Genomic DNA, 23,489 nt, shown 5'->3' on the forward strand with positions numbered 1-23,489 from the left:
GTTCACAGGTCTGTACCCACCCAGAGCCAAGCTAGCCATCCAAAAATATCTCTCCAAACTGACTGACAATGAGCAGGTGGACATTTTTGAGCGAGTTCAGGTATATTTTGGCTTAGAGTAATACACTATATCCTTTATCTGCAAAAATAACTAACTTTTAACTGTGTTTTTCAGTTATGTATATCTAGACACAAAATATGTTTTACTGATGCTGCAACTGCCTGAAAGCAGAGTTTGTTTCCCCCTCAAATCATGGGTTTGTTTTGTGTATCCATGCCTGCAGAAATTGAAGCCCGGGTCAGACAAAGAGGAGAATGAGCTGGTGATTCTCCAGCTGAGGCAGCTGTGTGAAACCAAGCAAAAGACCCATCTCCACATCGGAGAGGCCCCTCAGGTAAACACTTGTAAAAAATAGTCTAGAAGGGATTTTACTGCATGTATCGTTTTCCTAATATAGCATAGCATAGATTCAGATGAGCCAATCTAGAAAATAAAGGTTTCTTTAAAAGTAATAGGTTTTTATTAGGGCTGTCAAGCGATTAAAAAAATGTATCTAATTAATTAATCTAAATTAATCGCATACTTATATGACACTTTTATGCCTGTTTATAAACAACTGTATAGGCTACTCTCAAAAAAGACAGGCATATGCCAGCTAGGAAGAGTGAGAGGGGGCGGGTGTCCGTTTGTGGGAGACGATCGCAGCTAGCAAACAGAGACACGGAGGAAGATGGAGAGATACCGTTTTGAACCTACATTGTTAATTAGGCACCCACTAAATCAATAATGCACAGACACTGCGGAGAATAACAAAAGACGTATTCCTACCTTCATGCTTATTTGCCCGAAGCAGCCCATAACGCATCCATAAAGCCCTCGGCCTCTTTCCCCTGCTTCTTTCTTTACTCTTTAATCCCATGCGGGCCGTGTCAGCAAGCTACAGGTGCAGCTGCGCTATCGTCTCACCTCTTTTGCACCGGGTCAAAGGGCAATATAGAAGTGACAGCCCTAGTTTTTATGCAAAATAGCTCAGAAATTAAATATTTCAACTTTTGGATTTTTTCTTCCTACCAAAAACTTTTTACTCTCTTTTGGATTTTGTGGCCACTGAAAATGAAACCATGATTATGTACCCCAAAGCAAAACAATTTGAAACGCTGAATTTCAACAAACAACAAGTCAATCTGGGCTTTGTACTGATGCAGCAGCCTTTCTGAAGAGTGATAGTTTTAGAATCAGTTCCTCATGATGGCTGCTGTTAATGCCAAAAGCTCAGTTTTTCCAGCTCTTTGCTGCCACTTCAAATGTAATGTTCATCTTAATGCGTAAATCTTTCTTGGAAAACAAGACCTACGCTGGTTATAAATTGATGCAGTGTTACGCTCCAATAATATGCCCAGGGGGAAAATATAATGTATGAAAGGGTTTTGTCTTATCTATTCAGCATGATCCAGCCTGAGGTTTATTGTATGTGAAATATAATCATTTAAATGGCAGAACACCCACCAAAAAAAACAGATCCAGTATTATTCTCGGTCATGTGGTTTGCTGCTGTATCCTTACCAAAAGTCACAGTAAACATGTCAGCAAGTCACGTTTTATTAACAATATCTGTGGTGGGTTTTTTTCTCTGTCCATTGTTATTGTTGTTTGACAGAATGTAGCAGGAGATGGTACAGCCATCGGCAGTCGCTTCAAACTTGATATTCTCAAGAGTAAAGCACGCAACTCCCTCACCAGCTCTCTGGAGAACATCTTTTCAAGGGTGGGTCCAAGCAAAAAAACACATTTTCCCTTTTTTTTTTCATTGTTAGCCACCATTATATCTCTCTTTCTCCAAGTGTATCCCCGTCTCCCTGTTTCTTCAACCTGGTCAGAAATACAGCCAATGGTGCTGTCTGCTTTTTTCTCTCTCTCTCTCTCTCTCTCTCACTCACTCACTCACTCACTCACTCACTCACTCACTCACTCACTCACTCACTCACTCACTCACTCACTCACTCACTCACTCACTCACTCACTCACTCACTCACTCACTCACTCACTCACTCACTCACTCACTCTCTCTCTCTCTCTCTCTCTCTCTCTCTCTCTCTTTCTCTCTCTCTTTTTCTGTGTCACTGTCATCCAGGGGATTTAGATTGACCCATATCTGCCAGTGAGACGGCAGAATAATTCCTTAGTAGAGGGATCCTGACAATCTGAGGCCTCTGCTGCCATCTGTTATTGTCTCAGAGACTTAACTCAACAATGACACCTTTTAATGTTATCGCATCAGAATGTTTTTACTCCCTTCTTGATGAAACCACACAGCTACTAAACACGAATGAACACATACTGTATGTTCTATTTATCTATATACCTTCTCTAAACGTTCATATTGTATAATCACTTTTGTCACCAGGGTGCGAGCAGGATGCGGGGCCGCTTGGGAAGCATGGGAGGCAGTTTCGAAAGGGTAAGTGTCCTTGAGGCGGGTAACATGACAATTCCAAGAACTGCATTTCAGAGGGAGAATTCCAATTCTGTCCTAAGAAAAAGCACACGTGTGAAAAGCATTTAGTCGTTAGGAGTTTTTCTTCTTACCTTCTCACACGGGGACACGATTCGGCGCTGCATTATTCCTACATAGTTTCATGATGAAGTTAGCGCTGGCCATTAGACAGAACGGTCACAGCTGAGGGGGAGCTGTGTTTACAGAGCTGTCGGTCAACCATTTGGAGTTGCTGGCCCTGCCGTGGTTACGCCGTGCAGTATGTGGAGTGAGCGTGTGATGTAGTCCCCCTGACTCCCCATCAGTCATGCAGGCTGGTAGGATGGCCTTGAAGAAAGAGGGGCCGATCAGTAACCATGAGGTCCCTGGTTCGATCCCCGGCACCGGACAGGAGGGTTTTATTTGTAAAACTAGTGGTGGTTTGTATTACATCTACGGTGCCCGCCATCTCTACCATTGTGTCAAGGCATTTAACCCCGAACTGCTCCAGGGGCACTGTACTATGGCTGACCCTGTGCTCTGACCCCCTCCGAATTTCAATGTGCCTCGTGTAAATTGACTAATAAGGATAACTTAACTAACTTAACTTAACGTATGCAGGGTACTCCACCTATTTAGGCATTGCACTGTACCATTGTCGGACAAGATGGACACTTTGTAAAGTAAAAGTGCCACAGATATCGTCTTTTCATTCTTCCCTCCCTCTCCCCACATTTGCCTTCCATCTCTTTACCTTTCATTCGTACCTTAAAGGCAAAAATAAAAAAATACATTTTACGAACCTGTAGTCTTAAGCCTCCTTCGAGTTATCTTTTAAGGATGAGTTATGCATACTATTCAACAGAGCTATGAAATAGACCCTCATGCTTAGCTGTCGTATGACTTACTCTACCTACAGCTTAAATCAGCCGTGCCAAAGAGGAGAAAGTAATGGTATTTTAATGAGTTACTTGTTGGTTATTAAGATGTCCTCTTGTAGTTGTTCTATGCACATGGCATCATCCCATTTGTGTATATTCTGTGTGTACAAGGATAATCCGGTGTCTTTCACTTTCAAGGCTCCCCTTTACCCCCTCTAAGTTTTGTCACGGTTTTTGAAGAATGCATTTTGCTCGCTGATTAAGCAAATAAAGTAGTCATCTGGGCATTGTGTCAGGATGCCCCATGTACTAGCAGCAAGCAGGAAATTCTAGTCAGGATGTCCAGTCTGCTGAGCCATGCCTGTCCTGGCTTCCTCTTCTTGGCCCTATCGTAGTAAACACAGCACCGCACGAGTCTGTCTGAGGCCCTTTATCTCGTCAATGTTTTTCTTAATATCTACAAATCACGTATCAAGCCACGGTCAGCTGACAGCGAAGGACATGATTTAAATGCACACAGGGCAGACAAACAGATCCTTTTGCAAAAATAAATTGACCTGACAGTTGTTTTTCGGTGTGTACTGAGAAGTGCAGTAAAGAAATTTCAGAGTCTCTGCTGTCATGTCAGGTTGTCAAAGAGGGAGGTCTCTTGAAGAGCGTGATGAGAAGAAAGAAAAGAGATTGGATGGTTTTGGTGTGGACTTCAGCCACCGAGGTCCTCCCCTCAACCAATGGTGTGTGATGCTCTGAGTCACAGGACATTGTTCATTAGAATACAATAGATGTTGTTGGGGAGTTGTATCGCCGAGGCATGAGGCAACGCATGAGTCCAAGTGTGTTGACTGGGAAAGAACCTGAAACGAGCCCTTTGCTAGCCGTGGGGGTTTCATTGCCTTAGGTGAGTGCAGACCTGTAACTTGAGTGATTTTAAGATGGTGGTTTATTTATTTATTTATTTACTGTGCCTCCGGAGTAGAGTTACTTAAGCTGTGTGTGGTTTGACTTCTCAAGTCATTTAGTATGCGTATTGTTATTGAATTGAGATTATATTAAATTTTGCCTGGACCTCTTGTTGGTTATTGATATATTCTAGAGGAATTTGTTTGCCATTATTGACCATTCTCTCATTGTCACCCATCTGTCCAGTGAGACACAACATATAGGGCAAGGCAAGGCAAGTCTATTTTTAGAGCACAATTCAGACACAAGGTAATTCAAAGTGCTGTACAGGGGCATACAAAATACATTGAAAATGTATGAATGAGGAAATATTGAGATTGCATTTAAAAGACTGTATGATCAAAGTATAAATGACTGTATAAGGTTTAATGACATGTTTCTCTCCTCTTGACATTCTGACCTCCTCAGCAGGATGAGGAGTCTCCTGGCCACTCCCCCCCAGGTTCCCCTCCTGGTTTCCCTGACGATGACCCGGAAGGCGGATTGCACTTCCGTCGGCGCGCCCACACCTTCAGCCATCCACCTGTGAAGAAACGCATCTCCTTTGAGGGCCCGTCTTCCAGCCAGAGCAGACTGCAGCCTCCACTGCGCAGACAGCAGTCAGTTAACCCGGAACTGCTGCAGGGCAGGTAACAAACATACACACCTCATCACTCATCGCTCAATGCATTCCTAGTTTGAACCTGTAGGAGGAAAAAATTATCAAAGCAGTATCTTGAATCTTGAATCTTGAATCTTTGAATCTTGGATGCATCTCTTTAGTATTGTTGCTTGAGCGAACTGCACTAAATAGTTATTTTTCCGTAGGAGTGAGCTTTTGTTTTTTCTTAGGAAATCTGAACATGGCTTTTCTTTAAATCGGCTAAACACTAACTCAGTATTAAGTTAGCCTTTGACGTGTACACACACACACACACACACACACACACACACACACACACACACACACACACACACACACACACACACACACACACACACACACTCACTCACTCACACAATGTAATCTATTTGCAGCACTTTGATCAGGCCTAATTATCTCCACCTCCAGCCGTACTGTCCTTGAACAATAGCATCACACGTTTCCTGCTACTGTTTTGAAGCCTCCGTGTTTTGTTTTGCTGGTTCTGTTCTTTGACCTCGAAGCTCTTTTTCTTTTGTGTAACGTGTTTGTTTTTTTCATTTTTTTTTGTGGGCATTTCATGTTTCGCTCGCCCAGTCCCGTAGCCGTCTCGAGAAAGCGCAGCGTTTCGGAGAGCGAGTCCACCTTCGGCCTCCCCTCCGCCTTCTCTGCCCCCACTTTCCTGAAAAGCTTTTACCAGGGCTCACTGGGCTCCCTCAGCTCCCTGGCTGACAGTGGGAGCATCAAGAGGTGAGAGGGGGGCGACCAGTAGACAGAGCAACCCCCCCCCGCTGCTAAGACCCTACACATCCATCGGGGAAAGAGGGGGATGTGATGTGATGGGTGGGAGGGACAAACGGTTTCATTGCTGGGATGGCAATAGCCGGCCGCGTACGTGTTGGCTGCCCAAACCTTTTAACAACCAGCTTTTTTTGTCAACTGTATCTTCGCACTTTTTTCCTGTCTATGCACAGCAACCTCTTCATTGGTTGAAAAAAAAACTACAACGTTTTGCTCCATCGTCTCTGCAGCTGGACACGCCCTCTTCCTGTTTCTCTCAGAAGTTGAAGGGGAGGCTGCTATACCTCCTTCTCTTATTGTATCTGCATGTCAATTCAAATCTTCTTTGCACGACAAAAACTGCATTTAACCCGGACTTTAAAAAAACCTTTTAATATCTACACTTCACACTTGTGCCATCGCTTTTCCTGACCAGTGCTTTTCCATGATGCCTTATAGGGAACTCTAAGCATCATGCATTGCTGACTCACTCCAGTGGTGAACTTACTTTGAAAAGGTTACTGTTACTCTAATGTTCATCCGCACTAATCGATCAGCTCATATAGTATGTTCAAGATCCTCTCTGGCAGCGCTTCCTTGACAGGGTCTACTAGCTGTGTGTGGATGGCAGACGTAAAGGTTAACGTTTCCATTATGAATGAGATGCAGCGGAGCAGACCATTGTGAAATGGCATTTCCACAGGATGTTTCTTTTCTCTTCTGAGCCCCTCGCATTGATAATGCAACAAGAAAAGCTTTTTCAGAACACATTGCCCCCCCATGGTGAATAAGAGCAGAACTTATTGAAAAGCATTGACACCTTGGGTATAGAACATTCACAGCCAGGTTATCTGTTGCAGATAACTTTAGATAGATAACAGCCTTGACTTTTTTACGACCTTACTGGCAGGACAACACTAGGTAGAGTTAATATCTCAGGCGAAGGACTTTTTAATCCGTTGAAGAGGCAATAAATGTGCAGAACAGCTGTGAGAGTGTAAACACGGTCTCAGTGACCTTTGCTCACTAAAAGGTCACTTCCTGTTTTTCACTGTCATGATCAGATGCTGCTGCTGCTGCTGACTGAGGTTATGGACTACTGTCGCTATCAAGTGATCCTCATTAGTTACATGAAAAGATTTTGAACTTTAAATGAATCACCAGTTTTCCGTGAAATCTCAAATAGAATATTTCATAATGAATGTATGATAACTAAGTGTACTGGTGCATAAACGTCACTGCACTGATATAAAATAATCATATTGATAGCAAGACAAGAGATAAAGAGAACAGTACAACTAATATGTAATGTAATAATATGAGCAGACTATGCTAGTATGAACACATATATAAATAATCAAATCTCATTGACTGCAGCCTTTCTAATCGCACAATTTAATCAACCCAACTAATAATGTTGTCCTACTGAGTGGGTGCACGGTGAATTATTATGCATGTAAAACGAACAACTGCCCTTTTTGGAGAAGCTGGGCTGAGCTCTCTTCCCTAAATAGGTCCATAATTTCACCCACTTTTTTTTTAACATACTGTGCGCTTCCGTTAATACAAATAGCAGGTCCACATCATAGACCCTCGCCGTCTTTCAACATATGATTCAGCACATTATTTTGGTCGGTTACGGTTTAGGTTCCGCACCTGCCGATGTCCCTACATTGTCTGCATTGTGTCGGCAGGTGTGCATTTCAACGCCTGGGCACTGTGGCTCTGTAAACGTGAAACATGAGTAACATGAAAGTCAGTCATTTACATTTTGCTTTTGAAGTAACACGGTTTTTTTTTCTCCACTAACAAAAGCAACTTCTCTTTCAGTAAAACAGAGAAGCACGCATGCACCTCTGGTCTGTGGTCTGTTTGTGTGGCCGGTGTTTGTTGTCAGTTTTACTTACTAATCGTGACCTTATACAGCACTACTTTCTGCTTTATTAACATTTGGAATTTGTACGTTTTAAGGTTCGTCTTCTCATCAAAGAGAGGTTTTTTCAATGATGAGAAGCTTGTATAATGTTTTCTGTGTTTGTAATTTGAGAGGTTAGATGTATGAGCGTCTGCTTTTTTAAGTATGTGTGTGTGTGCGCGCGCGGTTGTACTAAAGTGTGTGTGTGTGTGTGTGTGTGTCTTTGTACTGAAGTAAGTGTGTGTGTCTGTGTACTGAAGTAAGTGTGCGTGTGTGTGTGTGTGTGTGTGTGTGTGTGTATGTGTGTGTGTTCTGAAGTAAGTGTGTGTGTGTGTGTGTGATTCTGTGTACTGAAGTAAGTGTTTGTGTGTGTGTGTGTGTGTGTGTGTGTGCTTCTGTGTACTGAAGTAAGTGTGTGTGTCTGTGTTCTGAAGTAAGTGTCTGTGTGCGTGCGTGAGTGCGTATGTGTTTGTCTGTGTGCCTGCGTTTGTAATAGTTGCTGACAGATTGTTGGTGTAAGATGACACCTGACCCATTTATCGGGTGTCTGTGACGCGTCTTCTCTCTCTCTCTCTCTCTCTCTCTCTCTCTCTCTCTCTCTCTCTCTCTCTCTCTCTCTCTCTCTCTCTCTCTCTCAGCAATGGGGAAGGCAGGAAGCGGACCCTGTCTGGCTGCAGCAGTGACTCAGTGAGCGGGGGGCTGCTGCCTCCCATCCCACGCAGGGTCTCCTGGAGACAGAAGATCTTCCTGAGGGTCGCGTCACCAATGAACAAGCCGTCTGCATCCATGCCTGGTAACACAATCTCCCTCTCAAGCAGCTCAGAGAAGAGGCAAAGAATACAATATGCCCAGCCTGAATAATCCACAAGTGCATGGCAAATGAGTACAGGGCAAAGGAGGAATATTTGATTCTCGTGTAAATGTACTAGTCTTAAAGTCCTTGCTTTTCAAATTGCTTGAGTACAGGCTTGAAGGGAAAGAGGAATTTTCCCCACTTTATCCCTGTCAGATAAACACTGATAAAGGGGCTTGTGAATGTGAACCTCCTATCTGTCCACATGGCCAGTTATCTTATCTTCAGCGTAGTATATTTCTTAGTTTATTTTAAGAAGCTTAACACATTATCTAGCAGGAAATGAACAACTCTTGAAGTTCCACTTTCCTTCCCCTGCTAGTTGTTGACTTAGTCTCTGTCTGTTATTTGGTTTGTTGCTGGTCAATTAGCTTTGCAGTGGGTTTTGGTGTTGCTGTAAACACTGTCTACTGTGTTTGGGAACAGGGTTATTAGTACAAGAGCTATAAAGTTATGTAGAGCTGCATGGTTGGTGTGAATCAGAAACACTTTCCCCGGACGGAACTTTGGTTGCATTATAATTGCTCCGATTCTAGAATAGAAACATATAGGCATATAGATGTCACAAGTTATATAGCAAAAAAAACTGAAAATGTGTGGATCATGCTGTAGAACAACAAAATTGTACATCATGCTATATATAACGGTGTAATAAATGCTGAGAACTGGATCTATACGCTTGTTCAATGCAAGAATAGTATCCCAGATGAAAGGTACTTTGCATGCTGTATTCAGGCGTATTGCACAGTTGGAATATTGCACAGGACATTGCAGGGTAATTATCTGTGAAACGTGTTTCATAGAACATATAGCCATTGCTCATGTAAAAAAAAAATGTCACTTGATAAATATACTGTTTTTCCTACATGTACTTTCTATTGATGTTCTTTTTTGGATGTGGTGTGTTTTTAGATGGCAGGGAGCTGTTGCCTCTCTCTCCGTGTGCTTCAGAATCCAGCCTGGATCCTTTGGGACGCCTGCTGCCACCGGAGAGGCCTAAGAGGACGGGGGCCGACTACCGGGCTCTCTGGAAGACTGCCATCCACCAGCAGATCCTGCTGCTGCGCATGGAAAAGGAGAACCAAAGACTGGAGGGTGAGCTGCCGTTGCTTATGTGTACATAAAGAAAATGAATGGCCCCCAGAAAACAAATTGTGTCGTTTAGGAGCACAGGAATGACAAATATGAAGATCATGCTGTTTGTCCTCATGCTGGTGGAGACAGACAGACGACCCCTATAAGCGTGGGCAGGGATAGGAGGCTCCTTGCACTGTCATTTCCGTTTATTTTGACAAGTCAAATGTTTCCATCTTGGGTTTGAGATTCTGGAGCCTGGCTATATTTAGAGCAAAAATGTGTTTGGTGTTGCATAAACACACACAAAGGGACACATGCAGACACACACACACAAACACTCAGTAGGTTTAAGGTCAGGTAAAGGAAAAACCAACAAGAAGTGTTCAAATAAAACAGGATATACTGTAGAATTAGGTAATGTTTCTCGTGACTTAGGTTGTTCGGGGTGCATCCCAAAACCCTTTTTTTCCCCTCCTCTTGCCTCACAACCATTTCCCGTTTAACATGAAGTTAACAGGCAGTAGGAGGAATGGAGTGGAGAAGAGGAAGTGGGGGCCATTTGGGACAGTTAATTAGCTACAGTACTTCATTATCAAAAATTCATCTCTGCAGTAAAGCAAATCCCTAGGTGTAAAATCTAAAACTAATGTGTGTCAGTTTAATGCAAACCCAGCTTAAACAATAAACAAAAAAAATCCCATTATATTAACTTCTTGCTCTACAGGAAAAGGAGGATATTCAGTTAAAGGGAATTGTTTTTGCTTGGGGATTAACCTGCTATATGTAGTCTTTTATATTACATTATGTTATATACCAACACATTTCTTTCCCTTTGTCTGTTACTATGACACCAATGCTGGTCTGAGGACCTAACTGAATAACCCTTTCAATAGAAGGTAAGCCATATATGAAATGAGCCCTTTGGGATCAAGGCAGATAGATGTTGTGCATGATTTCAGGTGTTGGTTATTATATTCATTCAGCTGCTTCAGTCTGCATGTCCAGGGACTCTCATACTTTATGGTGCCATTCGTGTCTTTCATCTTTTGTGCTATGTTGATGTAGCTTCTCCGATGCCTCCAGCATAATACGGATGGATCTTTGGTGTAAATGTGGGTATTGTGGCTTGTGGTTTACGTGGAAGGTCTTTCCAACGGCAACTGGTGACAAAAAGGTGTGAGGGACTGTTTCCATATTCATAACCTTCTGTTTTAACAAAACAGAAGCACAACTCTGTTTTGTTGGCTTTGGTGCGTCAAAATACTTTTCATTGACTACTGTATATGATATTTTAAAAACATTTTATCTCTATTTATTCCATTGCAGCGAGCAGGGACGAGCTGCACATCCGCAAGATGAAGCTGAACTACCAGGACGTGGGCCAGTGCTCCAAAGAGGCACAGGCATTGTGGGAGAAAAAACTGTCAGCGCCGGGCAGAACCACTGTCCTGCAAGACCAGGAGCAGATGTATCGTACACTCTGCCAAGGTGAGAGATACGTGGGTATTCGCTTTGCTTTTGTGTGCAAGCAAGTGAGAGAAATGGTTTGTGAAGACATACATGTATCTATAATTCTTCACACAGTGGTGCATATGTGAAGTTTTGAATGGAAGCATATGTCCTCTCTGTGTGCAGGTGTCCCCAAGGGCAGGCGCGGGGAGGTGTGGTTGCTCCTCTCCCATCAGAACCGGCTGCGTCACCGGCTGTCCCAGCGTCCGCAAGCCCCGGACATCCCCTACCACGACCTGCTCAAGCAGCTCACCGCACAGCAGCATGCTATCCTGGTGGATCTAGGTGTGTGCTCAATTGTAGAAAGAAAGGGGTCCTAACAGTCATAGAGACCTAGATAAGAGTCATGGAATTGACCTGTTTTAAAGTTTAGACATGGGAAAACTATTCAGGATAATGCATGTTGAGGAAGTTATAGAACTATTAGCATTTGTGTTGTAAACAAAAGAAAAAAACGATGAAGGTCAATTATAAAATGCTCCTTTTTAAAGGAAGTGTCAGCGCTTCTGGAGAATGCTTGTTGTCAAAAATCACTTTTTGGCAAAAACGTGTATTTCTCCCAACGATCGGCTACCTGTCCGTCCTGTGTGTGCGCTGAAAAAAATATTATCTTTGTCTTTCCACTCAGGCCGGACCTTCCCCACCCACCAGTACTTCTCAGCACAGCTGGGTGCAGGGCAGCTCTCCCTCTACAACCTGCTGAAAGCCTATTCTCTGCTGGATACAGAGGTACATGCTGCCATTGTGTTTCCTTCCCTTCCTGCAGTGGGTCGCTGTGACACCAACCATAGTGTGGTGAATGACATGAAATCTGTAGTACATGTTTTGTGCTCATTTTTATTTTTGTTTTGTACCTTGCAGGTGGGCTACTGCCAGGGTATCAGCTTTGTGGCTGGTGTGTTGCTGCTGCACATGAGCGAGGATCAGGCCTTTGACATGCTGAAGTTCTTCATGTACGACCTGGGCATCAGGCAGCAGTACAGACCGGACATGGTCTCCCTGCAGGTCAGTGCATCAATGTGTGGATGGACAACAAGAATAAGGGGGATATCGTTACTATGTGCTCACATTTCAGCTGCAGAATCCTTTACTTTTCATGCCCTGCAAGATGATTTAGAGTTGGACATAAGACATGATTACTTTTTGCACCAACATTTTATTTCAATTTTAAATTAGAGACAGATTACATCTTTCACCAGACTGTTGAATACAAAAAAATGTGGTACTGCAGGAAAAAAAGACGCCAATAATTAAAGCCACTATTAAAAAATATATTCTTTACTAGGGTCCTCCCCACTGGTGGTTTGGAAAAAGACACTGTGGTAGGCAGCAGTGCATGCCAATGCACCTCCTCTAAAAGATCTGACCAAGGGACACTGAGATTAAACAGCAACATATAGACTTCTTCAGTTTTCAAAAGAATTCTCTCATTTCTCTGTCAATATAAAACCTAGCCTCAGAAGAATTTGAGCATGTTAAGTTCACAACAAAAAAAAAGATCTACAATCACATCATCAGACTTTCAGTTTAAATGTCATAGAATACGTACAAAACATTTCCACAACATGTTTATCGGTATGCGAGTAGCAATCACGCTGGGCTTTTACTTTATCGCTTTCATCTCCCTGCTGCGAGTGGGCTTCTGCTGCTGCTGTGTGCATTATCAGTTTGCGTGGGCAAACAGTAGTCAAGTGTCTCCACCTCTTATTCAAACCACACCTGCGTTCCTGCCTGCTCTGTTAGCTCCAGTTAAACATCAGCTGACCAACACGCCGGGGGTAAAAGCATCAGCAGGCGTGGTAATGTTTAATCTGCTTCAGGTAACCCTTTAGCCCGAGCCGTGGCCTTTCTTGGTTTCACTCCACACACTGCAGCGCTGTGTTCCTGGCAGACTAATCCAGGGGTTGTAAAGCAAAGAGGAATTTGTTTTCCGTGTTTCAGTAGTGGTTCAGTACGAGGAAGGAGGAGAAGGAGGAGGTAAAGGTATTTGCTTGTCTTCTTTGTAACAGCCAGGAAATTGTAAGACTGATAACAAGTCTAATTTTAGCCCGAGCTAACTTCTGCTTCTCTTTTCTGCGTGCTGTGTGAAATGCACTGTAGCATTTGTCAGGAGGATCACTGTAATGCATTGTTGTTAGAGAGTTAGTACGGCTCAGTTAACGTTTGGCCTTGATATGTGCCTTAGCAAGTCCAAACAACTCTGGTTATAATATATACAGCGCTCCCTCCCTGGGTAAAGATTAATTTGTCAGCTTGTAATTCTTAGATTAGCCTGAGATCCAGATATACAAGTTTGTTCTGGCACAGCATGTTTTGACCTGTCAGTGTGTGTGTGTGTGTGTGTGTGTATAGCATTTGTCTAACTGTCTGTTTATGCCTGTGTCTTGTGTAATCCCAGATTCAGATGTACCAGCTCTCCAGACTGTTACACGACTACCACCGTGACTTGTACAACCACTTTGAGGAGCACGAGATCTGCCCCAGCCTCTACGCAGCGCCCTGGTTCCTCACTCTCTTCGCCTCGCAGTTCCCCCTCGGCTTTGTGTCTCGCATCTTCGGTATATATATATTGAGATGAATAGCCCCCACTGTGTTTGCTCACACACACACACACACACACACACACACACACACACAGACACATGTTCATCAGTACAACACTATTTATAAAAGAGGATGACATTTTAACTGGCCTTTTAATAATTGCAGCTTGATGTGTTTACAAATGTGTGAAGCATTGGCATTTCATATTGTTGTGATTTTTTTTTTCCTCCCAGATTTTGTATTCCTCCAAGGGACGGGGGTGATCTTTAAAGTGGCCCTCTGTCTGCTGAGCAGCCATGAGAAGGAGATAGTTGAGTGCGACAGCTTTGAGAGCATTGTGGACTATCTGAAAACTACTCTTTCCTCCCTCACTCCAACACAGATGGAGCAGACCATTGCTAAGGTACGGGGTGGGATATGCAAACCATTTGAAGCTTGGTTGCAGGTTTCTAGATAATCAAGAACGATGATAATTTTTCTGTATCAAACAAGTAGTTAATACAATAATAAGATTTGTAATAAGGGTATGTATAATAAGCTACAATTTCTTGTCATTATTTTTTCATGTTTTATTTCTTCCTTTCAAATCAAATGCCTTTGTTATTTATTTATTTGTATTTCCTTATGGAAAACTTTTAATATGGACCAAAATAAATGAGTACTACTACTACTACTACTACTACTAACAGTTTTTGTACAAAAACGGAGTTCTATGGCACGGGGGAATAAAAAGTGTGACATCTTTTGGATACACAGACAATAGGCGTTTAGTAAGATGGGTTCATGGTTGGGTTTGGTCATTTCATGGGGGATTGGTTAACACTTGAGAAAAATGTATAATATCATCACATATTTCTTTAAGGACTTTAATGGCAATCTGTCTCACTATGTAAACGGATTGTTTTTCCAGGTAACGGAGATGGACATAGCTAAGCAGCTGCATGCGTACGAGGTGGAGTATCACGTACTGCAGGATGAGATGTTAGACTCCGGCCCGCTGCCCGATGACTCCGACCGGCTCGACAAAATAGAGAAGACCAACACCCAGCTGAAGAAGCAAAACATGGAACTGCTGGAGAAGCTTCAGGTATCACACTCACGAGACCACTCTTCAATTGTAACGTCGTCTCGTCCGAATGAGTGGGAATCATTTTGTAAAACAACAGTATAAAATGCAATGATGTTAATTATTTTAATGTCTAATTTTTTGTTGTAGTCATGTGGGGTATTTGAGTTATTTGTCAGTTAATAAATGCCTTTTTTTGTCAACACAGCTCTCTCACTCATACTATGTTTAAAAAAAAACACAGAAGTTGTTGCTGATAGTGCTCCAGACAGCCCATAGATGGCAGTCAAACACAAGTTAGAAACACAATGAAAAATGACAGCAACACAAAGAGATTGAAAACAATGTTTTCTTCAAACACTCATTTTCATCACTAGTTTGTAAATCAGTGGAGTGGAACTTGCATAGTCAGATGTAATAGTTCACATGTTAATTAGGAGCAAAGCAGTAATAAGCTGTTCCTACGTCTGATTTGCCGAAAACTTTCTCTCTTTCTCTCTAGGCTTATTATGTTGTTATAACATTTCAAAAAGTCATTGGCACTTGTTAAATGTGGATCCTGGCTTCTCTGTGAAGTACAGTCCAAACTACATTTGATCACACTTTTGTTGTTATACTAGCGGGGGACTTTGACCTGAGTTCTCCAAATGTGTTGCTTTCTCTGCTTTTTTGCTCACCCTCTCTGTCTGCATCGCTACACTGCATATACCGAGGTACCAATGTGTCTGTGTCCCTCCCCAGGCGGCACGGCAGAAGATCCTGACGCTGGAGACCAGTGTGGAGAGCTTCCTTTCTCGGGAGAGCAAAATGAAGCACATGATTCGCTCTCTGGAGCAGGAGAGGGCAGCTTACCAGAAGACCATCGAACGCATGCGCTCGTGCGTTCCCCCAGACGCCCTGACAGATGTGGAGATGACCCAGATCAAAATGGGACCCAACGGGAAAGCCAAAATTGCAGCCAAGAAGCCCTGATGGCAACCAAGGGGGGCCTGGCTGCCTCTCGGGGGCAGACGCACACAGAGGGCAGAGAGAGACTGAAGTGAACAAATGGGAGACTGCTGTAGTGGAAGGCTGCCGAGCCACAACCACAACTACTGTATTGTTTTAGCCGCCGTACACAAGAGTAGCGGCGTTTTTGTAAAATGTGTGATGTCTTGAGACGGTGCACACTGTAAGGGAGATATCAACATGATATTTTGTCAGCATGTAATAAGAGAGGGTTGAGAGGATGGTTTCGGTTATATTAGAGACCATCAGTGCATCAAAGCTGCAGCTCAGTCTCATCTGTCTTCACTGCCAGAGTGAAGGTGAGCTCAAGATGCGCAGCGTCCTTCTCTGTCCACACCTTTTTGGTAATCAATCACATGGGAGAAAATGTTGTAGATTTGAAACATGTGAGAAATGTGTCTGCCTCCACAAAATGTTTTTTGAGCACTGCCTTGATATATTGACTACAAGTAGCACCACAAAAGCAGTGAACAGAAGGTGCCTGTGTCGGCAAACAATCCTTTTGGACCTCAGGTTCAACTTATAAGCCATTACCAGTGTGTGTATGACCCTGGAGATGATAACCCATTGTTTCGGGTTTGTTTTTGAACTTGTGTCTGTAATGGAAACTCTTCCTCAGAGTAATCGCATTGCTTTGTTATTTCCCTTTTGCACACTTTACATTTTTTTGCGAATGTAATTTCCCTCCCAAAGATCATTCTGTTCTTCACAGTGGGGACATCTTGGTGCATGTCTGCCACACATCTGTTGGGCTTTTAAATTTCACCTCGTTTGCTCGTCCTGCAGCACAGCACCACTGCCTGCCTTCACATTATGAGATCTTCAGTGGTTGCACTTGCTGCTTTTTATTTAGTCTCTTAAAGGAGGAAGTGTTTCTTCCAAAGCTCAGGAAGGATGCGAGGTCGTCTGCCTTCTTGCGTTTCCTGTGTGACTGACCGCGGTGTCGCCTCGTCTCGGCGCCGCCTTTCAGACACTGAAACTGAATTCACGCTCCCCGGGAGGCACAGAGAGAAAACAAAACAGACTTAAGGTCGAGGAAGGGTCTGAATGTACATCGCATGCTTCTGTTCTAAAAATAAGTCTATGAGATTATTGTATAGCGCGTAGCAACATCCTCTCTTTCTGTAGTTCTTGAAGGTGGGACTTCAAAACACATCTGCATTTGCATTGCTCTTGGTCACATCGTGGGCACACTTTCATATTTGCTGTGAAACTCAAGTGTTTTGGTGAGTAGAAAGGCCTGGACAAGTTTCAGTTCACGTTTGAGTCCCTTTTGAGACTGGGTAATACATATAAAGTATATGTACACGTAAATACGAGCTGTGCAGTTAACAGGCCAGCTGTATTGTTCAAATGAGTGTCCCTGGCTCTCTACTCAGTTTTGTTTTGTCCCACCTCCGTGTCTGACTCACCATTGCCATTTTCTGATTGAAAGCAAAACAGTCTCTGGCTTGACTCTTGCCTTTTATAAAACATCTCTACATTAACACCAAGGTGAGGGCTGTCTACAAAGAAAAACAAGTCCTCGCTAAAAGTGTCCATCAGCCTTCCTGTCCTTGGGCGGCAAGTTGTGGTGAACACATTTGTGTGTTTGTTTCAGTGTAGAAGTTTTTCTTCTCAGACTTTAGCCTGAGCAGACATATCCTATTGGCTTACAATGCAGTATGTTTGTGTTTAGCGACCCTTAAAATGTGTATTTGCATATACCCCAAGCACTTGCCTGCTTTTGCCTACCTTTGCCTATGTTTAATAGGCCCATTAATTAAACAGCAGGGAGTCTCTCATCAGTTCAGAAAGTGAAACTTGTCTAACAACTCATTTGGAAATCTGTCGAAAGGATGTCCTGTCTCTCTCTCCCTGCCTGTGTTTGGCCTATCTACAGTATTTGTGCGTCATAGAAGTTGACTATTGAACCAAAGATGCAGGTGTTTCTTAAAGATTAATGAATGAATGAAAAAAGTTCAATCAATGCATCCCAAAATGCTGAGATCCATTGTGCGTTAAAATGTGATAACCGTTTTTGTCACTTCACCTTGTCAGCTTTCTTTTAGGTTTGTACAGAAAATAAAAACTTTTAAAATATTGGCATCAAAAATGTACACAAAAAAAAGACCTTTTGCAGGTTTGTTTACTTGCTTTTTTCATCGTATTCCTTTGTGCCAAAAGTTAACGACGGCCTTTATTCTCTTCTAATCGGAGATATTGGACCATTTAGTCAATATCTATTGTGAAGCTCATGCTCGTGGTCAGCGTAGGGTCTTTATTTTTCATCAGGTGCTCTGAGTGCGGACTGATAAATGGTGCTTGTGTCACTGTGTTTCAAGGCAATACGCTTAATTGCTTTTCTTCTGTCAACACGAGGGCTACACACAAGCAAGGAAACTGTCTTGAATTCTAAAATAAACTACACCTTGCCTTGTATTCTGTCTGCTCATGTTCAGATGTATTTCCCCTGCTCAGTAAGCTCTGATAAAGAAACCATGTTCCTTTTACACGCTAACACTTCAAGTGCGAGAAGTAGCCCGAAGCTAAGCCCAGCTCTGTGTGTACACGATTATCATGGAAAAGGCCATCGTAGGCTTAGACAGTTTAAGAGAGTCTATTTAAAGGCCCTTTTTCAAGAGTTGTACTTTTGTTAACGCCTTGGGCAACAAGAACTTCAGGTCTGCGGTGGGACAGAAAAAAAATTATTTGTTAAATTGCATCTTTTTCAAAGTATCTGAAGCATTTACCCTGGTGTACATTTTTGAATTACTATGATTCATAGAATTAAATCAATATTCTCCACGTGTGTGACTGATGAAAGAAAAAATGACAGTAAAACGCCCTGGCTGTTATCGAAACGAATGAAACAAAGATCAATGTTGTGCACACTGCAAAGTCAGTTTGATGAAATCACTTTGATGTACTGTCGGCCTAGATATGTGATTCCCAATGCACTGTAGTACAGTAGTTGTAGACTTTGTATGATAAGTACATTAAATGCCGCCAGCTTCCTTTCACAAATATGGTAAAGAAAACAATGAGATGTAACTTAAAATGTCCTAAAAATGATTTCAAAACCACCACTACCACGCCAGAACCCAGACAGAACCTAAACCCCTGTTAAAACCTTAGGGGAACCCTGTGAACCACAGTGAGAGCCCAGCTAGAGCCCCATCAGCCAAGGGAGGGGCTTTTGAAAGATAGCAACCGGTAAGACCAGTCATTGTTTTCCTAGGAGGGTCTTACCGAGAAAGGACTGTTGTTGAGAGTGGTTGCTCTGATCAGCCTGTGCCAAGCCTGGAGCTTGTCACACATAAGACACACACACACACAAATGACCGCCAACGAGAGAAGCCTATCGCGCGCTGAACAAAAGGGGCCACATTCCTTACGTATTCCCACACGAGGTTACATCCTGCGGCAGGGGGAAGAGTGGGATGCTGGGAGTACGCTGGGGAATCAGGCCCGAAAACGACACTTCCTTTTGCCAAAGGTCTTATCGGCTCTGTTTGTGTTCTGTTATGTGTGTCTCTCTCTCTTTCTATCCCTCTCTCTTCATGATCTTCATCTTTCAATCCATCTCCACCACCTCCCACTCTGCTTCCCCGCTCTCCTCATCCTTCCCATTGGAACTGTGAGGCTTGATATGGTATAATATTTTGTGATAATATTTACTGTCTTCTTGTGGAGCTTGCAGAAGAAAACGCAGCAAATGCAGATGTCCACGAATTCACAAAATAACAAGTAATGATACTTAAAAGTATCATCAGTGGTTTATGCAGCCAGTTCTCTAGCCTATTGTGTGTGTGTGTGTGTGTGTGTGTGTGTGTGTGTGTGTGTGTGTGTGTGTGTGGGCATTCGACCATGGTCTCAGCAGAAAAGGCAGTGTGAGCTGGTTGCAATGATGAAGTAAAGGGGTAGAAAAGGGTGAGTGGAGGAGGAGCAGGAGGAGAGATGGTTGGAAAGGGTCCCTCCTGCCTTATATGGGAATTCATACTGTTGCTCCGCTTGTGGCACTGTCTAAGTGCTGGAGTCGGTTCAGTAGAAAAAACACTGGGCTACGGCCCTCAGTAGACAAGTATAACAGGTCATGGAAAATCTATGCAACGGCTCGACTTCAAACTTTGCAGCACGATTATCTGAAACCCAAACCAGTAATGTGGTTGGAAGGCCAAACAAAAAGAAATATTAAACAACTGCAGAATTACATCCATACAAGTAGCACCAGGCTAGTAGTCGCAGACAAGCATTGGAAGTTACTGAAGTAGCAGCTTGGAGATAAGGGTGATGGAGGTTGGAGAGGGAGAGGGAAACAGCTGGAGGGGTGGGGGAGAGACTCAGGTGGGCTCGGTCTAGTCCAGAGAGAGGAGTTGGCTCCCCTGAGGCCAGGAACACACACACACACACACTCAGACACACATCACCGCATCTCGTAGTTTAGCTGTGCCATCTTTTCCCCCTACCCCCCTGACTTCGCTGATACACCGGCTGCTCTCTTTTCAAAGCTCCTTCCTCCTCTCTTTCTACTCTTAAAGGCTCTGAAATGAACTCTTCACTATATCAGCCTTGGATTCCAATCAGCTATATCCTCCGCACTGCACTGTACTGGCATGAAAAAGCGTGCGCCCAGACAGACCACAACACACACTGACATGTTTTAGTAAGCGCGGTGACAGATTTGCTTCCTACAGAGTGCTTTGCTCTCTCTGTACCTGTCATGGATGTGGCTGCCAGAGGGGCTTATAGTAAATGGTCAGAGCCAAAGACGGCAAGGAAAGGAACGGTATGGAACTTGGCAATAATATATCCACAGAAGACACACAGAACTAAACTGAACACACACACACACACAGGCAGATGTTTGTATGGTTTTACTTGAGAGTAAACATAATTGACATAATGCATTCCCTAGCCCCTTACCATCAAAATGTAATGCCTAACCCAGACTCTTTTATTAACCCTAACCTAAACCTAATTATTACCTGAACCTTAGAACCTAATATAAAGTAGTATATATAGCCCTTTAAAGACCTGTTCCCAAGTGAGAACCAGCCAAAATGTCCTCACTTTCAAAAATGTCCTCACTTTTCAAAAGTGTTGTTAGTACAAGTACACACACACACACACACACACACACACACACACTTCCTATCCCGAAGGCTTTAGTCCAGTCCACTCCTTTGGTTCCTTCCTTTCCACAGAGAGCAGGTAGATCCACCACCAACACTGCCTGGAGAATCTTGTGATTAATGCCACGCCTGTCATGTCTAAACCCTGTTCATCTCTTTCCTGAAGAGAGCCACTCTTCCTTTTGCTCACCTACCCCTCCACCCCATCTCAGTGGCCTGGCAGACACTACTCCAAAAATCCCCCCGGGGGCCAGCTGCATGCAGCACATGCCGGGGAATATAGCCCTGGCTTACCTGATCCAATGCTTCATTCATCTGTACCGCCCTTGGAGGCCCTGAAAAACAAACTCTGTATTCTTGACAAAAATATATGTAGGTACACACTACACACATGCACTTTAAACTGCCGCAGAGGTGCTGCCCACACTCTCTATTCCCCTTTGGCCTCTGTGCTCCACGGCCGTGCGCACACACACACAGACATCTCGGGCAAGGTAGTGACACGTAGTGACCAGGGGTGTACATGGATATAGATCAATATATTGCTTCATTGGCGAAAGATCGAATCGTATCCATGCAACGCCTAAACATTGATACATATCGCCATGTTTAATTTACGCTTTTATTTTGACGATATCCTTCAGGTCTGTGCGTTACACTATTTCCACTAAAAGAATGGATTGTTTTTCATTCATATATCTGAGAAGAGCTCATAAATAAAATAGTAAAATCATATTTTAGTTGCTTTTCTTCAGTTGCTGTGAATGTTACACGTTGTGATAAATGAGCATATGATATAGTCTCATATCGATTGCAGGCCAATGAATCGAATCGACTCAAAATCTTATCGCGGCAGATTATGTGATATCGGCAAATATTGTATCGTTGTCCAACGAATCGTTCCAATATCGTGTCGTGATTACACCAGCGATATAGTAGTGACACTGTAAAAAAGAAGGCCCCTCAAATAGTGAGGTGAGGCTCACACACTGTAAACAACAAGAAGATATTACTGAGGCCATTTTCCACCTGGAGATCCCCGCCTCCCCCTCGACAAATGTGACCCAAGTCCCAGGTGAATGGAACGTTTGGGAGTGGAGACTTTGTGCCTGAGCCCCTCTTCTAATCACATTATCCACTGTGCTCTGCCCGGCCCACATCACCTCAGCAATGATTAAGACAAACACAGGCGAGAGAGGAGGAGAAAGTCACAGCCAGAGACACAAAGAGAGTGCTGGCAGACTACAAGGAGGGGGTGGTCAGACAGACAAGGAGTGAGTCAGACAGGCAGGCAGATATCCTCCTACATGTACTTCCGTCCAACAAAGGTGCAAATAATATGTAAAAGATCCAGTATAGTCAGTATTCGAGGTGACTTTATCTGTTATGTGTTCAGGGGGTTAAGCCCTGTAAGACCTGGGTCTACAGTATATGATGTCAGCGATAGGGGACCGTGGGCGTGAGGTAGAAGTTGGAGGGGTGTACGTTCTGACATCATGCAGTGTGTTTAGAATATGCACTTTCCACAAGGCCACTAAGGGTGCAAACACACAAAGACGAGGTGGTCGAAGCCGAAAGCCTGCGTGTACGTGTGACTCAGTGCACTCTGGACACATTCTGACGTCAGCCCATGGAAACTTGATGAAAGCAAAGTGATTTGTCCAGGCGAGAGGCTGCCAGAGGTGTAATCGTCCACCACCGCTTGCTCCTTCCAAACAATAGTTTCCCTGAGCATCTCTGGGGTTTTGTTCAAGAAAAACTCCACACGATCAAGGCAGAGATGTACAGTATGATTTGGTGATGCACAATTCTCCCATCCCTTGTTCCTTTTTTTTTCTTTTTCTTTCGGCAAAGCCACCCAGCTGTTCCAGTGAGCACGTACTAACACACTGGGTTTTACTATGCTGATCTGACATTGCTGAAGTTGGTGGGGGGAGACAGCTGTACTTATGTGGCCCTGGGCGCACCCGTCATTTTTCCTCCATCCTCCCTCTCTCTCTCTCTCTCTCTCTCTCTCTCTCTCTCTCTCTCTCTCTCTCTCTCTCTTACATTGTTTCCAAAACAGCACCACACCCTATTATCATTTTTGCTGACCTAATTTCTGCCTAATGTCTTACCAACCTGTCCATCTATCTTCCCTTACTGTGTGCCACCACCAAGATAACAAAAGAAAAAGAAAACAGTATTGTGTTGGTAAAAAGGCTGAGTGCTCTGTGCTAGCCACTCAAGATTTTTTCTTGAATAGACCATCTCCAAATTGATTCAAGCTGGCCTCACATCTAATGGTCTGTGTGGGCTCCAATGTGAAGCAGGACGTAATCAACACCCTGTGTTTTCCGATGTTCTTTTGGTCTGTCATTTCATATATTTTCTGTTTCTCTTTATAGCCATACACATTCTCAGTGCCTTCCTTCATTTTTTTCCTTTCAGGGTGTCATCATCATCTGCTCCTCCTCATCATCATAAAATACTTTTGCCCATTCTCCTCCACCCTTAGAACTCCCTGTTCCTGTTCCTGTGATACTATCTGTGTGATACTCTGAAGTTTGATTTCCCACTGAGCGTCATTAACCTTTTCTCTCTCCTCTTGGTTAAACCCACCGAGGACATTCTGATGTTTTTTGAGACTTGGTTGAGCGTGCTGCGCTCACTCAAGTGGGATGGGGGGCTCATAACTACATCCTTAT

At 43.5% G+C, this 23,489-nt stretch overlaps 1 protein-coding gene across 5 annotated transcripts in view; it reads left to right on the plus strand.

Moving 5' to 3' along the window:
• The window catches only part of tbc1d4 (TBC1 domain family, member 4), a 30,418-nt gene extending 12,309 nt beyond the window's left edge, over positions 1-18,109 (plus strand). The window contains exons 8-23 of one of the 5 annotated variants that reach the window (XM_080038178.1): positions 9-100; positions 284-394; positions 1,658-1,765; positions 2,405-2,458; positions 4,723-4,943; positions 5,534-5,686; positions 8,270-8,424; positions 9,397-9,589; positions 10,895-11,049; positions 11,197-11,355; positions 11,699-11,799; positions 11,932-12,075; positions 13,469-13,628; positions 13,848-14,017; positions 14,525-14,701; positions 15,422-18,109. In XM_080038178.1, coding sequence (XP_079894304.1) covers positions 9-100; positions 284-394; positions 1,658-1,765; positions 2,405-2,458; positions 4,723-4,943; positions 5,534-5,686; positions 8,270-8,424; positions 9,397-9,589; positions 10,895-11,049; positions 11,197-11,355; positions 11,699-11,799; positions 11,932-12,075; positions 13,469-13,628; positions 13,848-14,017; positions 14,525-14,701; positions 15,422-15,652 — 2,384 coding nt within the window. In that variant the 3' untranslated portion in view covers positions 15,653-18,109. Of the gene's footprint in view, positions 1-8; positions 101-283; positions 395-1,657; positions 1,766-2,404; positions 2,459-4,722; positions 4,944-5,533; positions 5,687-8,269; positions 8,425-9,396; positions 9,590-10,887; positions 11,050-11,196; positions 11,356-11,698; positions 11,800-11,931; positions 12,076-13,468; positions 13,629-13,847; positions 14,018-14,524; positions 14,702-15,421 lie in introns of all 5 variants that reach the window. The other 4 variants (XM_080038179.1, XM_080038180.1, XM_080038181.1 and 1 more) reach the window with 4 other exon arrangements.
• The last annotated feature ends 5,380 nt before the right edge of the window (positions 18,110-23,489 follow it).

This window comes from Ammodytes marinus (assembly GCF_949987685.1).
Source record: "Ammodytes marinus genome assembly, chromosome: 12".
NCBI classification, from domain to species: Eukaryota; Metazoa; Chordata; class Actinopteri; order Uranoscopiformes; family Ammodytidae; genus Ammodytes; species Ammodytes marinus.